Source organism: Daucus carota, chromosome 1 (assembly GCF_001625215.2).
Source record: "Daucus carota subsp. sativus chromosome 1, DH1 v3.0, whole genome shotgun sequence".
NCBI lineage: Eukaryota > Viridiplantae > Streptophyta > Magnoliopsida > Apiales > Apiaceae > Daucus > Daucus carota.
Window position 1 is genome coordinate 55,147,139 of NC_030381.2, and position 15,334 is coordinate 55,162,472.

A 15,334-nucleotide genomic window follows, 5' to 3' on the forward strand; every position below is an offset into this window, starting at 1 on the left:
GTGTACTTTTGATCTAAAATTGGATGTAAAAGTTGTTTAGAGACGGGTATTTTGTCTAAGTTTGTATTTAATCATCAGGTATTTGGTCTTTTAGTCAGACTGTGGCTCATACAGTTTGAAGTTGATATCAAATCTTAGATGAGAATGTTTGCAGTTTTAAATTACTGAACATTGTTTCTTGAATTCGATATCGAATTTTAAACGAAAATATGTGCAGTTTTAATTTGAAAGTTATGCAAATTACATTAATAATATCATCTATTTTGAGTCTCTTGGTCTTCGGTCTTCTATTGCAGCATATCATATACTTCTCAAATGATTGAAAATGAACTCTCTCCAAAAGACAAGGGGGTCTATCGAAGTAGACCTGCAATTGATTTTACTTGAAGAAACAATAATACTCCAGTTCACTTCTTAAAGTTTTGGTCGTCTTTTATCTCTCAAAGTCTTGATCTTTGTCGTTTACATCTCAAACAATTTTCCATCGTATTGAACACTTCACACAATTCCATCGTATTGAACACTTCACACAATTCCATGCTATCGTATCAAACACTTCACACAATTCCATAAAATTGAAGATTTTTGACGAGATGTTTTAACTATGAGTTCTTCAAATTATTGCTTGTAAGGCCCGCGACATTTTAGAGAGTCACCAAAGCTTTGGCCTGTGGATTAAGTTGATGAAATCTAATGCATCGGAATCAATGACAACACTATTTTAGGGGCTTGATGCTCTTAATATTATTCATTCCGCTCATAAATTTCAAGTGGAGAGTGGAGAAGAAAGAGCATCGTGATTGTCACGGTACCCTTACTTAAAATTTGTTCGATTAGGTTTTTTTACGTAGTTTGCGCTTGGTCATCTAGGTAGGCCTTCATTATATTAACCCACTCGCATGTCTTCAGCCACTCTTGTAATTTCATTAGGGCTGTCAAAAAAGTCCGAAAAATCCGATATCCGTCCGAAAAATCCGCATTCGTATCCGAGATAAAGCGGATATTATCCGTATCCGAGACAAAGCGGATATTATCCGCATCCGAATCCGACAATTCCGGATACGGATATAGGCATATTTGTATCCGATAATATCCGAATCCGAAATTAAATATATATATGATATTAAATATTATATATGTATATTATTAGTATTATTCAATAACTATATAATGTGTGTATTTATATATGTATACATAAAATAATATATTTATATAAATTTTGTATAATTTTAAAATATTATAGACATATAACATAATTTTATTTGAGTTTGATATTCTAAAGATAACAAATTTATATTGAAAGATAAATAAGAATTAATTTTTGAATTAATATAAACTTTATTTAATGATTTTAATTTTTTTACTCAGTTTTTAAAAATTAAACTTTAATTTTTACTATTTTTTATGATTTTTTAGAAATTTTAATAAAAAAATAAAATTTCTGATTAAAAATCAGATTCGGATCCGGATATTATCCGAATCTGGATAATATCCATCGGATCCGGATTCGGATATCATCCTTTAAAATATTTCGGATTCGGATCCGGATACGGATATGGATTTTCGGATTCGGATCCGGATACAGGCAGATCCGTATCCGAATTATCCGTTTGACACCCCTAAATTTCATATTAAACAAATTTAAATTTCTTACATAAATTTGTAAAAATAATAAATTTTTTCTTATTTATGATATTAATAAATCTCTTACTCTCTTATTACTGTATTCAACTAATTATTTTTTCCTAACAGTTATAAATGTATCACATCAGTTATGAAATTTAAAACAAATATGTCCAATTTTTTCGAGAAAGATGGTTGTATAATTTTTAATTTAAAATTTTAATTATTTTTATTTTCAATATAATTTACAACTAAATTTTTTTTATTATAATTTCACTGCTTCATATTTGTAATAAAATTAAATATATCATAAATACACTTTTTTCTATATATATGCTAACCTCTAGAGATGTTAAAGATCATCCCAAACAAAATTTGAAAGCGAAAATGAAAATGAAAAATTCCGTACTCTGTTTTTTCACCATCAGTGTGATGCTCATCTTCTTGCAGTTGCAGCACCACCTGGTGGCTTCTTCATTGAGCCCCAGCTTGCAGAAACTTGCGTTGTTCGACTTTAAACAAACCTTTTCAATCAGTAATGATCCTAATAGCTGGATATGCTCCTATTATTCCGTCGAAGACGAAGAGTTTTACGAAATTCCTTCTCGGCCAAAGACAAAGAATTGGAGCATGAGTTCTGATCACTGCACATGGGATGGAGTTAGCTGCGACGACAAGACAGGGGATGTTATCGGACTGGATTTAACTTGCAGTCAGCTGCAAGGAGCCATTCTTCCTAACAACACTCTCTTCCAGCTCTCTCATCTCCGCTTCCTCAATCTTTCTCAAAACGACTTTTCCCATTCCAACCAGTTCCCTCAGGAATTTGGTTTCTTTGCAAAAGGTTTGAAGCATCTCAACCTCTCTTATACTGGATTATCAGGGAGAGTTCCCTTGGGAATCTCTCATTTGCAGAAACTGGTCTCACTTGATCTCAGTTACAACTCTGAAGCTGAACTTAAAGAAGAAGTGTTTAAATCAATGTTGCAGAATTTAACTCATCTCAGAGTGCTTAATCTTAATTACGCTAACATCTCCTCTGTTTTGCCCGTGAATATCTCTGCTTCTTTAAGAGTTCTTCAATTGTGGGGTACTGGTATAGACGGAGTAGTACCCCAAGAGGTTTTCCACCTTCCCAACTTGGAATCACTTGATTTATCAAGTAATTACGACCTGAGAGCTACATTACCCAAAGTTAAGTGGGGAAGTAATGCTACTCTCCAACACCTTGTTCTTAAATACATCAACATAGATGGAGGTATACCTGATTCAATAGGCTTTTTGGAGTCGTTGGGCAGTTTGGATCTGAGCCGTTGTAATTTGTCTGGGCCGATTCCAAGATCCATCGGGCACCTCATTCAACTTACTACATTGGTCCTCTCTGAAAATAATCTCAATGGCCCAATTCTAACTTTTCTTACAGACCTTAAAGACTTGAGATATATCTCCCTTGAGCGTAACAATTTTACGGGTTCGTTTCCCTCTTTTCTTGCCCACTCCAGTAAACTAGTTGTGATGTATCTTGATAGTAATAGCTTTACTGGATCCCTACCCAGTTGGTTGTTTCACCCTCCATCGTTAGAGACCTTGTATCTGCATAATAACGCATTCACGGGTCAACTACATGAATTTCATTCTTCTCACTCACGGCTGCAATCTTTTTGGTGTAACAACAATTTACTCTACGGATCCATTCCACATTCATTTTCTCAACTTGTGAATCTCACATCCCTAGATTTGTCATCAAACAATTTCAGCGGGGTTTTGGATTTGGAAATGTTTTCAGGCCTCAAATTTCTAAGAAGTCTTGATCTTTCTCATAACAGTCTGTCAGTGAGAAGTACAATCATGTCTACTCTCCCTCCTAAACTTAACCACTTGGGCTTGTCATCTTGCAACATGAAAGAGTTTCCTCACTTTTCAAGAGATGCAAACATCTCCATGGATTTTATAGACCTATCAAACAATAAAATTGAAGGGGAAATTCCACACTGGATTGGGTCGCTGGGGAGGTACTCTGACACTTACAGCTCCTATCTGAATCTTTCTCACAACAAACTAATAGGCGGTCTTGAGCAACTGCCTTGGGGTTATATTACTTATCTTGATCTCCAATACAATAAGCTGGATGGATCGTTGCCCACCTTGATGTGTAGTTCCACCTCTCTTCATATTCTAAATCTGTCTCACAACAAATTGAGTGGTGTACTACCCAGTTGTCCTCCACATAGGAATATTCTTTCAGTGTTGGATCTGCGGAGGAATAAAATTCAAGGAAACATTCCAGCAACCTTGTCAAATTTCTATAATCTGGAAACCATTAATTTGAATGGAAACCAATTAGAAGGAGGCATTCCTTCTTCTTTTGCTGAATTTGATTCATTAGCCGTTCTTGATCTTGGAAATAATCAGATAAATGATACATTCCCCCGGTGTTTGGAAGCTCTTCCAAATCTCCAAGTTCTTGTTCTCAAATCAAACAAGTTTTATGGTCTTATAAACACGAGTTCTCAGGTTGTACACCCATTTCCTAGCTTGAGAATCATTGATCTTTCGTACAACAAGTTTTCAGGTGCACTGCCAGAAAAATATTTCAGAAACTTCAAGGCTATGATGAATGGTGAAGTGAATAAGGTAAATCGTAGTTATATGGAGCAGGAGGATTATTACAGGGATTCCACAGCTCTAGTGATTAAAGGCATGGAGATTGATTTAGAAAGAATTTTGACTGTGTTCACAACTATTGATGTATCAAAGAACAATTTTGATGGGGAGATAGCTGAATACTTTGGAAATCTTGTATCACTCAGATTTCTTAATCTTTCTCACAATTATCTCACAGGCCACATACCACGCTCGATTGGAAAATTGACTGTGCTGGAGTCACTAGACCTCTCATCCAACCAACTTAAAGGAGAAATTCCTCCGCAGCTCACTAGTGTATATTCACTTGCAGTTCTCAATCTGTCTTGCAACCAACTTAGAGGACGTATTCCAGAAGGGTGGCAATTCGATACGTTTGAAAACAGCAGCTACGCTGGTAACTTTGGGCTGTGCGGACATCCCTTGTCGAAAAAGTGTGAATCTTATGTTAAAACACAAGAAGAAGACGAAGAAGATGAGGATGAATGTCACTTTTTCAGTGGTTTTACTTGGGAAGCGGTGGTGATTGGATATGGGTGTGGAGTGGTGCCTGCATTTATTATTGGGTACCTGATGTTGCTGGCACAGAAACCAAAATGGTTTGCTGGAATCATTGGCAGGGAATTGGGCCTGAAGATGAGGAGGATGGAGATTAGAATGCGATAACTAAAGGTTTGCTGTAATCTGTATCCCATTCCCAGGTCTTGAATATTCTGTGATAATATAGTAATATCTGGTCTCATATAATTCTATATTTGCACCTGTAGACGTTTACAGATTGGAGAGGCATGAACATTTTGGCATGCAAGTTGATGGGAAAAGCAGGATTCAAATGCATTGGAATCAACAACTGCGGTGTTGTAGGCAGCCAAGTTAATAAACCACTACTTCAGCTGTTTTGCATCTTCTGTGATTTTAAATTTTACATTTTACAATATAAGTCAAAAGATACAAGTTCAATATACAAGTTTTGTTTTGTTTAGTTCCAGCCTATAAACACTTCAGTAGATACCAGAGGAGAAATGGATACAATCAATGTCGGAATTGGTCTTTATAGTTGAAACAAAGACTACCAGATCATTACCAATATCAACTAGGCATGTTGTTTAACGGGGAACTCATAACTGGACAATAATTTTAATAATTTAGAATTTGTGTAATTTATTACTGGTCTAAAGGACACGGGATGGGTTTGCAATAGTTATTTGGAAACAGCTTGCTTAGATAAATGGACAGTGTTTTATAATAATAGAGTCCGGGGCCTATCAAGTGATTGTTAGAGCAATTTATCTACTGTTTTTTATAGCGGAAAAACATAAACACTTGGTTTTTTAGTGCATGCAGAGGGTCCATCAGTCCATCCGCAATTTACACACTCATTATTCCAGGATTCTCTGTTTCATGGTATTCTGCTGTGTAAAGAACAATCACTTGTCAGGACCACCTCCCATAATCACAAGAGATTCTATAGGAAAAGAAGCAACAGACATGGTTGGATTGTTTGTTTTCTGTATTCTTCTGCTAAAAGGCTACCCTTTTAAAGTCTCTTTTATATATAAAGATACAAAAAAAAAAAAAAAATCATACTAATAAAGATTCTTTTTGGCTCCTCCAGAACTGGCCAGTTTTTCCTTAACTTTGCTTCTCCCACATAAGACTATAAGAATATTACAATGAAATAGTTGATTATCGTTGAACTTGCCAATCTGTTGACTTGGTAATTTGAATTTGATAAGCTCTGAATTGTAAGTAACGAGGAACAAGATGACATGATGGTAAATAGAAAATACAAGATGTCCATCAACATAGCAAAGAAATATTTTTCAGCCGGACGACATATCAGGATGTTCATTACTAAAACATGTTTGCTGATGCTTTATAATGTACAATTTACAATATATCACAGGTTGTAATATACACTACTAGATGATTTTATGGCCTGTTTATCCTTAATCGCTATCATGAACTAATGAAAATTTATAAAAGTGGATCACATTTGCAGTGATGCCGCTATTTTTCCTGAATTTCCCTAGTTGTGAAGATTCCCTAGTTGTGAAGATTGTCTAAATCATGTTAGAGTCGCTGCCATCAGTGAATGCATTCAATGGCTTACTGAAACTGGTAGAGATACTAAATTGCAAGATGACAGAGTGTCCATGCGTCATTTTAAGGATCAAGATGTGTAGCTGTGACTTGTATTTTAAAATTGCAAGATGTTTTACAATGGTAGCAGAGGAGGGCTGGGGATTTATTGGGTCAGTTCGAAGCACTCAAGTAGAATTGGTTGTAGCAGAGCAAGAAGCTGAGCACGACCATAAGAATTTGAACTCTGAGGCTAATTTGACTCTACTTGTACAAGTTAATATATGATGGCACAAGTTAATATATGATGGCAGCAAAGGAGTTTCTTACATGCGCCAGTTTACAGTTCTTAGAAACATCTTATTATGCTTATTTGTACTAAACAGATATTAGTAGTCCACCAGAAACAAGGAGATTTGATATATCCCGGACTCTGAGGCCGGTGACAGTCTATGAGAGGGCATGTAATCGATGGAACAAGGAGGATTCAGATACATTGGATTCATTAACAGAACTTCTTCAGAGCCGGAGTCACTTCCAGATGCTCTCTTCTGGTAGATATCTATTGGAGAAGTAAAAACATCTCATAATCATCATTCAGCACTTGCTCTGAGTTTGTTGATCAACCATGCGATGTTGAAGGCAGCTCTTATCTTATCTGCAATCAAGTTAATGAACCACCACCTCAGTTGTTAAGCATCTTTCACCATTTTACATTTTACAACTCACAATAAAAGATTACATGTGTATTAATCTGATCATCATTTGTTTGATCAATATAGAAGTTCGGCTCTGTTTACTTCTATCCCTGGCTCTTCATTTCTAGAACATTGTTGATACTTTTTATTGAATGGTTAAGAATATTCCATAGATTTTTATATTCAGTGCTAGATGATTTTATGTCCTGTTTTCATTCCATTCATGAACTAATTAAAAATTTGAAAGTGATGCCCACCTTTCTGGACCTGCATTCCATGACCACAAACTCCAATTCTGCCCAAAAATTGCAGCTGTTTCGTAATATTTTTCTACGTGTTCTTTTGTTTGGACTTGTTTGCTGGACCATGCATATTGTTTTGATACAAACATCTTTGTTGATGTTAACACTCATTGTTAGTAGCCCATTCTTTACGGCAGACATTGAATTGGATTTACTTGAAGAAATGAAGGTTTAAGAAAGTTCAGAGCAATTTGTTGATTATTTCCTTCCCTAGAAACTGCACTCCAGCATCAAAGTACCTTTCAAAGACTCTACACATAATCTCTTGATTATCAAAGACTTGGTCTTGCATATACTGATATACACTGAATATAGGTTTCTTTCATTTCCTTGAAATTGCATTTTTCGAAGTAACTCTCCAGACTCATTCCCGTCACTTCTCAAAGTCTTAGTCCTCATCAATACATTCACATAATATCACACCAATTTGCTCATGCTCAGATGGGCTTTTCTTACAAACCACATATGTTCACTTCTCAGAGTCTTAGTCCTCGTCAATGTATAGAGATAATATCTCACCATTTGCTAGTGCTACAAATCAGTTTCTCCTACAACCACACATAATCGGAGAAAAGTCTGTCAAGTGTCAAGTGGACTTGAAAGACCCTTCTGCATGGATTATTGTATGTCATGAATGCCTTCTGATATCCCTGAAAGTGCAAGCAAGTTATAAAAGTAGCTGGGCAGACTCTTTCTCATCAATACATTCACATTCAAAGCGGGCGTTGATATGCCTCCCTAATTTTCTAATGCCCTAGACGGAATTCTATTACAATCCACATATGATGGGTAGCGATCATCAATTCAAAGAAGACACTATCAGCAGCTTGCAGGAAATGACCCCTCTGCATGGATTATCGAAGAAAGAAACTTATACCTATAAAGCTGTAGAAAACCAATGGTAAGCATAACTGCATATAAGATACAAAACTAAATTTAATACAAGACTCGTTCTGAGCATTGGAAAATATGCTTTTATTGCAGCCAATGTATTAGTGAAAAGAATTAAATTTAAATTAATTGTAGACTGCAAATATAAGATTAGGAGAGTTTCTACAACCCACAAATTAGTAGACAGACTAATATGATTAGTTGAGACCATCAATCTGGAGAAACTGTTTCTACAATGACCCATCTGTATGAATTATTGAAGAAAGAAACTTATACCTACAATGTAAAGGAAATAATCACGAGTATATTGCATTTTTAATCCAAATTGTATATGATTCTATCTGTGCTACTGATAGTAAATAATAAATCTACAACGGGCCTTGCAGTTAATCAAGGTATTTAACTCTACCTTTCTACATTGTTGAATAGTTTGAATAAAATAATTGTAATAAATTTTTTGCTGGATGCTGTGTGAGTTTACCAGAGCTTATCTTGGTGAGAAGTCTGAGTACAAGGCAATGAGCAGGAAACAACATAGGGAGTTTACAACTAGAAGTATCTATTCTCCCCTAGTCTTTTTGTGAACATCAAGAGGCCATTCATTTTGCTCACAAACCAGTTAAAAATGGCAGGACTACACATAATGAATCACGCAGTCACTTTATGTGAGAAAAGAAAAATGTCAGGACAGCAGCTCAAACGTTTAAAAAACTTCATTAATTATTTTCTTTTATTGAAACCACACTCATCCATCAAAGTAGCTCTCAAAGACTAATTTCCATCACCTTTTGATTCTCAAAGTCTTCTTCTTCGTCTTTTACTGCTCCTAAAGTTCTTCCATTGCAAGCCACATATTAGTAGACATACTACATCAACTCTGTGGAAAGAAACAATCTATACTTGATCTTGATGTACAATGTTATGATGTAAATGTATAATATCAAAATTAGGAATAGTAGTCACGCGCTAATTAATAACCCTCTGCAGGGGTTATTAAAGAAAGCAACTTATAGTTTAAGTTGCTGAACATTTGTGTGTGCCAAATTTAATTTCACACATCATTACTAGATTTACACATGGTATTAGACATCAGTACTAGTATAAGATGTTAATCAAGTTTTATAATTTCTTTTATTTCAGATAACAAGTTTTTTTTTTTGTGGAATTAATTATTTATATCATGCATTTGAGCTTTAAAATTAGCTCTACATAAAAGTTGGTCTATTGCAGTAGACACTAAAATGATTTCGCTCAAAGAAACAATGATGTATATGAAGATTTTCAGAACTGAATTTCTTTCTATTTCTAAAAATTGCATTCAAGAACCGAAAGTAGCTCACAAAGACTCATTACATCATCTTTCAATTCTCATTGTCTTGGTCTTTGTCTTCTACTGCTCAAAATTCTATTACAGCCCACATATCAGTATCATATACCTAATCATAAATAGTATTTAATATTTAACACAATTGAAGATTTGTCTCAGAGACTTACTTCCATCACCTTATGGTTCTCAAAGTCTTCGTCTTCTAATGCTCCAAAAGTTCTATTAGTGCAGGCCACATATTAGTAAACAGACTACAATTCATCCAAAATGACCCCTCTTATTGGACACTTTGAACACCTCTATCTGTATATGCATTGGAGAAGAATTATCAGCTAGTTAAAATAACCTCTTCGCATCAACTCTATCGAAAGAAGCAATTCATACCTAAAGTACAATGTTTGGATAAAATCAGGAATAGCAACTGCACGCTAATTTTTTAGTTGAAGCAGGCTACCTTGGTGTAATTCAGTGAACATCCCCGTAATTTCTTGACAGGCCACAATTAAGGAAGTTCACAGAATTAAATTCCAGAAGTAGCTCCCTGAGACAGATTTGCATCATCTTTCCATCCTCAAAGTTCTTTACACTTATATTATATTTCATGTTTTATTGTAATGAACATAGCAGTTTCCTGTTCAGTAATATTCCAGGCTCAGGTTCTTCATTCCTAGTCTCTGTTACATGTTTGCCACTAAAACGTATTGAACAGTTATTAGTTTATGATTGTATTCCATCTTGAAAGGAGATCTCAAAGACTCATTCCCATAATCTTAAGAATCTCAAGTCTTGATGAACTTGGCCTTCATCATATTTGTACTCTTGTAATTCCATATTAATGAAGTTTAAATATTTATTTCAAAAAAAAATGAAGTTTAAATATTAAAATTTTTAATTTTAGTAAATTTGTAAAAATAGTAAAATTTGTCTTATTTATAATATTAATAAATCTCTTACTTTCTCGTTACTGTATTCAACTTAATAATTCTTACAAACACTTGTAAGTGCATCACATAAGTTATGTAAATTCAGAATAAATTATGTCCGATTTCTTTAAGAGAGATTGTTATATTGTTTTTACTTTAAAAATTGAATTATCTTTTATTTTTAATATAATTTACAACTAAAAAATATTTAATATATTTTCTTATTTTTGTAATATGACTAAACATATCTTAAATACACCTTTTTCCTATATATATATATATATATATATATATATATATATATATATATATATATATATATATATAGGGTAGCACTCCATAAAATATCCTCTTATATGGAGTTACGTAGCACACCATTATAAATATACACATAATATATATTCTATTATATTTTTTATGAAATATAATTACAAATTTTGATTATTAAACCGAAAACGAAGTTATACAATTTTTTTATTTCAAAGATCATCTAATATATCATGTAATATCTCAACATGATTCTATAACAGAATAATAATCATTCAGAATTATTCTGTTGTAGAATCAGTTTCGAAACTATACTTTTTTTTATCAAATTTTAAGTGTTAAATTACTTAAAATAGATATATTTTATAGTATTCTATATTAGAATCACGTTTTATATGTATTTTATAGCAGAATTTATAATAAAATTGATGATTTATAATGCCGCACTATGTAACTTCATATAAAGAGTCCCTTTCTGGAATGTTGGCATATATATATACTAGCTTAAAACCCGTGCAATGCACGGGCGGTTATGATATTTATTATTTTATCGTATATATTCCAGATTTAACTAATTTTATTGAAATTAAAATTGTGATAGAATAATGTGATTAAATAAAACATTTATTTAACGACTGAAAAATTCTTAATAGTTAAATCCGTCAAATAGCTAATTTAAAATTAAGTCAAATATATATTTTAATAAAAATGTTAAAATATATTATATTTTTTATATGTTATAATTCAAGAAGACACATAAACCTAGATATAAACAACCCAATCAACCTTTTAATATTTTGTTATTAATAATATAGAACAAATCCTTAAAATAGAATCAGATAAGTATAAAACATATTGTAAGCTAAAGGGAAGTGTACTGATCCATAACACTAACCTAATTTATTTATTTTTAAACAGCACTAACCTAATTTATAAATTAAGGAGGTCCATGGATCAAATATGAACCGGTTTATAAAACTCGACCGACCAACTGAACTTTTCAGTTTATGTTTTAATAGTACAATAATATATAGTATAGTATAGATTTGTAATTTTAACTTTTAAATTTAGATCAGTAGAGCATTTAAAGTAACGTTAATATATTTTGATCGACAAATATCGCCATTTATTTAATAATATTGTTATATTTTTATATATATGTCGCCCGTGTTAATTGTAGTAGATCAATTTTTTCAGTCAGTAAATCTTAAAAAAAAAATGTGTTTTAGTTAAAAAGGTAATTACTATTGCTCGATGTTATTTTAGAAAATTGTGTTTTTTTAGTTAGAAAATATAAAAAAGATAACATATTCTAGTTTAAAAGAATATTTAGTTATATAGATAGGCCTGTATTTCGGCCCAAAGTTAAAAAGAATACTCCCTCCGTCCCCTCCAATTCTTATCGTTTGGAATGGAGTGCTCGGCACGCATTTTAAGACTCATATAAAGTATAGTTCCATAACTCATTTTCATAATTCTCTTTTTCTGAATAAAAATTTAAACATTACATTTTTATTTAAAAAAAGAAAATTTTAAAAATAAGTTATGGAACTATACTTTATATAAGCCTTAAAATGCGTGCCGAGCACTCCAATCCAAATGATAAGAATTGGAAGAGACAGAGGGAGTAATTAGTTATGTCGATAGACCCGTATTCGGTCCAATTACTTACATACCATAACTTTCAATTTTCGATTTTAATAATATAGTAAACCTTAAAAAAGATAATGTATTTTAGTTAAAAAGGTAATAACTATATTGTTCGATGTTATTTTATAAAATTGAGTTTTTTAGTTAGAAAATATAAAAAAGATAACATATTATAGTTAAAAAGAATAATTAGTTATATAAATAGGCCTTATTTCGGCCTAAAGTTAAAAATAATAATTGGTTATATAGATAGGCCCGTATTTCGGCCCAAATTTTGACCGATCAAACTTTCAATGTTCGTAATTACTGTTGCTCGATGTTATTTTAGAAAATTGAGTTTTTTTAGTTAGAAACTTTAAAAAAGATAACATATTCTGGTTTAAAAGAATAATTAGGTATATCGATAGGCCTGTATTTCGATTTTCGGCCCAAAGTTAATAAGAATTATTAGTTATGTCGATAGGCCCGTATTCGGTCGAATTACCGACATACCAAACTTTCAATTTTTTATTTTAATAGTATAGTGAACCTTAAAAAAGATAACGTATTTTAGTTAAAAAGGTAATAACTATATTGTTCGATGTTATTTTAGAAAATTGAGTTTTTCTAGTTAAAAAATATAAAAAAGATAACATATTATAATTAAAAAAATAATTAGTTATATAAATAGGCCTTATTTCAGCCCAAAGTTAAAAATAATAATTAGTTATATAGATAGTCCCGTATTTCGGCCGAAATATCGACCGATCAAACTTTCAATGTTTCAGTTTTAAAAATATAGTATAGCTTTCGGCCCAAAGTTAAAAGAATAATTAGTTCTACAGATAAGCCCGTACTTCGGCCCAAGTACCGACCGACCGACCAAACTTTTAATGTTTCGGCTTTAATAGTACTAACTTATAGCCCGTGCAAGGCATGGGAGCTTTTTAGTAATTTATAAACTTTTTAAATATATTTTAAATTATGTGAAAATTTTTAATTTACAAATAATAAATTAAAATTTTCAATTAAATAAAATTTGAAATTATGATTTGTTTGCAATTCCGAACTTTTGTAAAAATATATAATTTTTATATGATGTTGGTACAATTTAAAATTTTATCTTAAATTTTAGTTGAATCTAATACAAAATATTAGTTTCCATGATTTATTAGTTATGAATAACTTAAGCTAACGTATTCGTCTTTAATAATAAAAATATTTAATAGCATGAGGTAATGCATATTTGCATATAATTTTTCATTTTTCTTTTTTAATATATATACTTGAATAAAAATATTTATTTTAAAAATATTTTTATGTTAAATTATTAATCTTTATATATAAAATATATTCCCTACGGGCTACGTCCCATCATATTATTTAGAGTTTTTTTTTTGGGATGTACCATCAAATTCTTTACATTTCAAAACTTACCAAATAGGTCCCACCACTACACAACTTTTCCTACCTTTTCACACTACTTTTACTCCTTTTTCACAATACCTTTACTCTACTATCTTCTTTTTATACATTAAAAATTAATAGGTCCCACTACTTACCCATTTTTCTTTTTATTTTCCACTACTTTGTACATATATCTTCACCTCCGTGCCCAAACCAAACATAAAGATTGGCTGGGACGGAAGGAGTATTCATTAATAATTTGAATAACATGCATGCAAATAGAAGGCATAACATGTCTGGATTAGGAAAATTTGTTAAAAATATGCGTTATATTTTTCACACTTGTTTCTAATTTGGATAAAAATATTTTTGTGATCGTGCAATTTGTATGATTCTACAAATAAAAATGGGAATATTTATTTTAGATTAAAATAACATAAACACGTGAAAGAAATAATTTGTTTTGGATTCAGAAAAGAAGATATCAGTTGCCTAGCTGCCTTATAAGTTCTAATCTAACAGTGCTTATTTGATCAATATACGATCTAACGGATGATAAGCTTTTGGACCAGAGGACCATGCGACCAAATTATCTCCCTTACGCTTATTATATAATACTAGCTTATAGCCCGTGCAAGGCACGGGAGCTTTTTAATTATTTATAAATTTTTTAAATATATTTTAAATGGTGTGAAAAAATTAATTTATAAATAATAAATTAAAATTGTACATATCATGCCAAAGTATTAAATTCTTTCTATCAAATTTTAAACCAACTCCTATTAGATTATATTTATATAAGTTCTAATCTAACAGTGCTTATTTGATCAATATACGATCTAACGGATGATAAGCTTTTGGACCAGAGGACCATGCGACCAAATTATCTCCCTTACGCTTATTATATAATATAGCTTATAGCCCGTGCAAGGCACGGGTGCTTTTTAATTATTTATAAACTTTTTAAATATATTTTAAATGGTGTGAAAAAATTAATTTATAAATAATACATTAAAATTGTATATATCATGCCAAAATATTAAATTTTTTCTATCAAATTTTAAACCAACTCCTATTAGATTATATTTATAAATGTATTTTATATTAGAATTATTATAATGTCATTTAAATATTTTTTTAAAAATTTTTATGGTTCGAGATTAAAATTGATGAACACAATTTGTTTTGAATTAAGAAGATGAATCATAAACGTGCAATAAGATGGTAGAATTTGTTTTGGATTAAGAAATTTTTTTTTGTATTTGTTCCTCACATAAATCGGGCTTATTAATTTTGAAATATATTAGGTAAAAATAATTTTGTGACTGTGCGATTTATATGATTCTACAAATAAAATTGGTAGAAAATATTTATTTTGGATCAAAAAAAATCATAAACACGGGAAATACTTAATTTGTTTTGGATTCAGAAAAGGATTTATAAACATGCAAGTAGATATCAGTTGTGTTATGGAACAAAAGTTAATTTTGTTCTAATCCAACGGTGCTTATTTGTTCAATATACGATCCGATGGATAAAAAT

General features: G+C 31.5%; 1 protein-coding gene and 1 long non-coding RNA gene across 3 annotated transcripts; one reads left to right on the forward strand and one right to left on the reverse strand.

The window, feature by feature from the left end:
- The first annotated feature begins 1,970 nt into the window (after positions 1–1,970).
- On the forward strand, positions 1,971–5,248 carry LOC108204108 (receptor-like protein 7). Of its 2 annotated transcripts, none has more exons than XM_017373410.2 (2): positions 1,971–4,938; positions 5,034–5,248. In XM_017373410.2, the coding sequence occupies exon 1, from the start codon at positions 2,011–2,013 to the stop codon at positions 4,930–4,932; it is 2,922 nt and encodes a 973-aa protein (XP_017228899.1). In that variant the 5' UTR covers positions 1,971–2,010; the 3' UTR covers positions 4,933–4,938; positions 5,034–5,248. The 2 variants fall into 2 exon arrangements, with proteins under 2 accessions (XP_017228899.1, XP_063942226.1); XM_064086156.1 differs by having other exon boundaries at positions 5,044–5,248.
- Positions 5,249–8,926: 3,678 nt separating this feature from the next.
- On the reverse strand, positions 8,927–9,981 carry LOC135149936 (uncharacterized). Its single transcript, XR_010288283.1, has 2 exons — positions 9,734–9,981; positions 8,927–9,116 (listed from the first exon to the last, which is right to left on the reverse strand). It is a non-coding gene; the product is annotated as an uncharacterized LOC135149936 (long non-coding RNA).
- Between the last annotated feature and the right edge of the window lie 5,353 nt (positions 9,982–15,334).

What these genes read in the sequence shown, in the direction of transcription:
- LOC108204108 (XM_017373410.2), top strand. Translation starts at nt 2,011, where the DNA reads ATGAAAATGAAAAATTCCGTACTCTGTTTTTTCACCATCAGTGTGATG.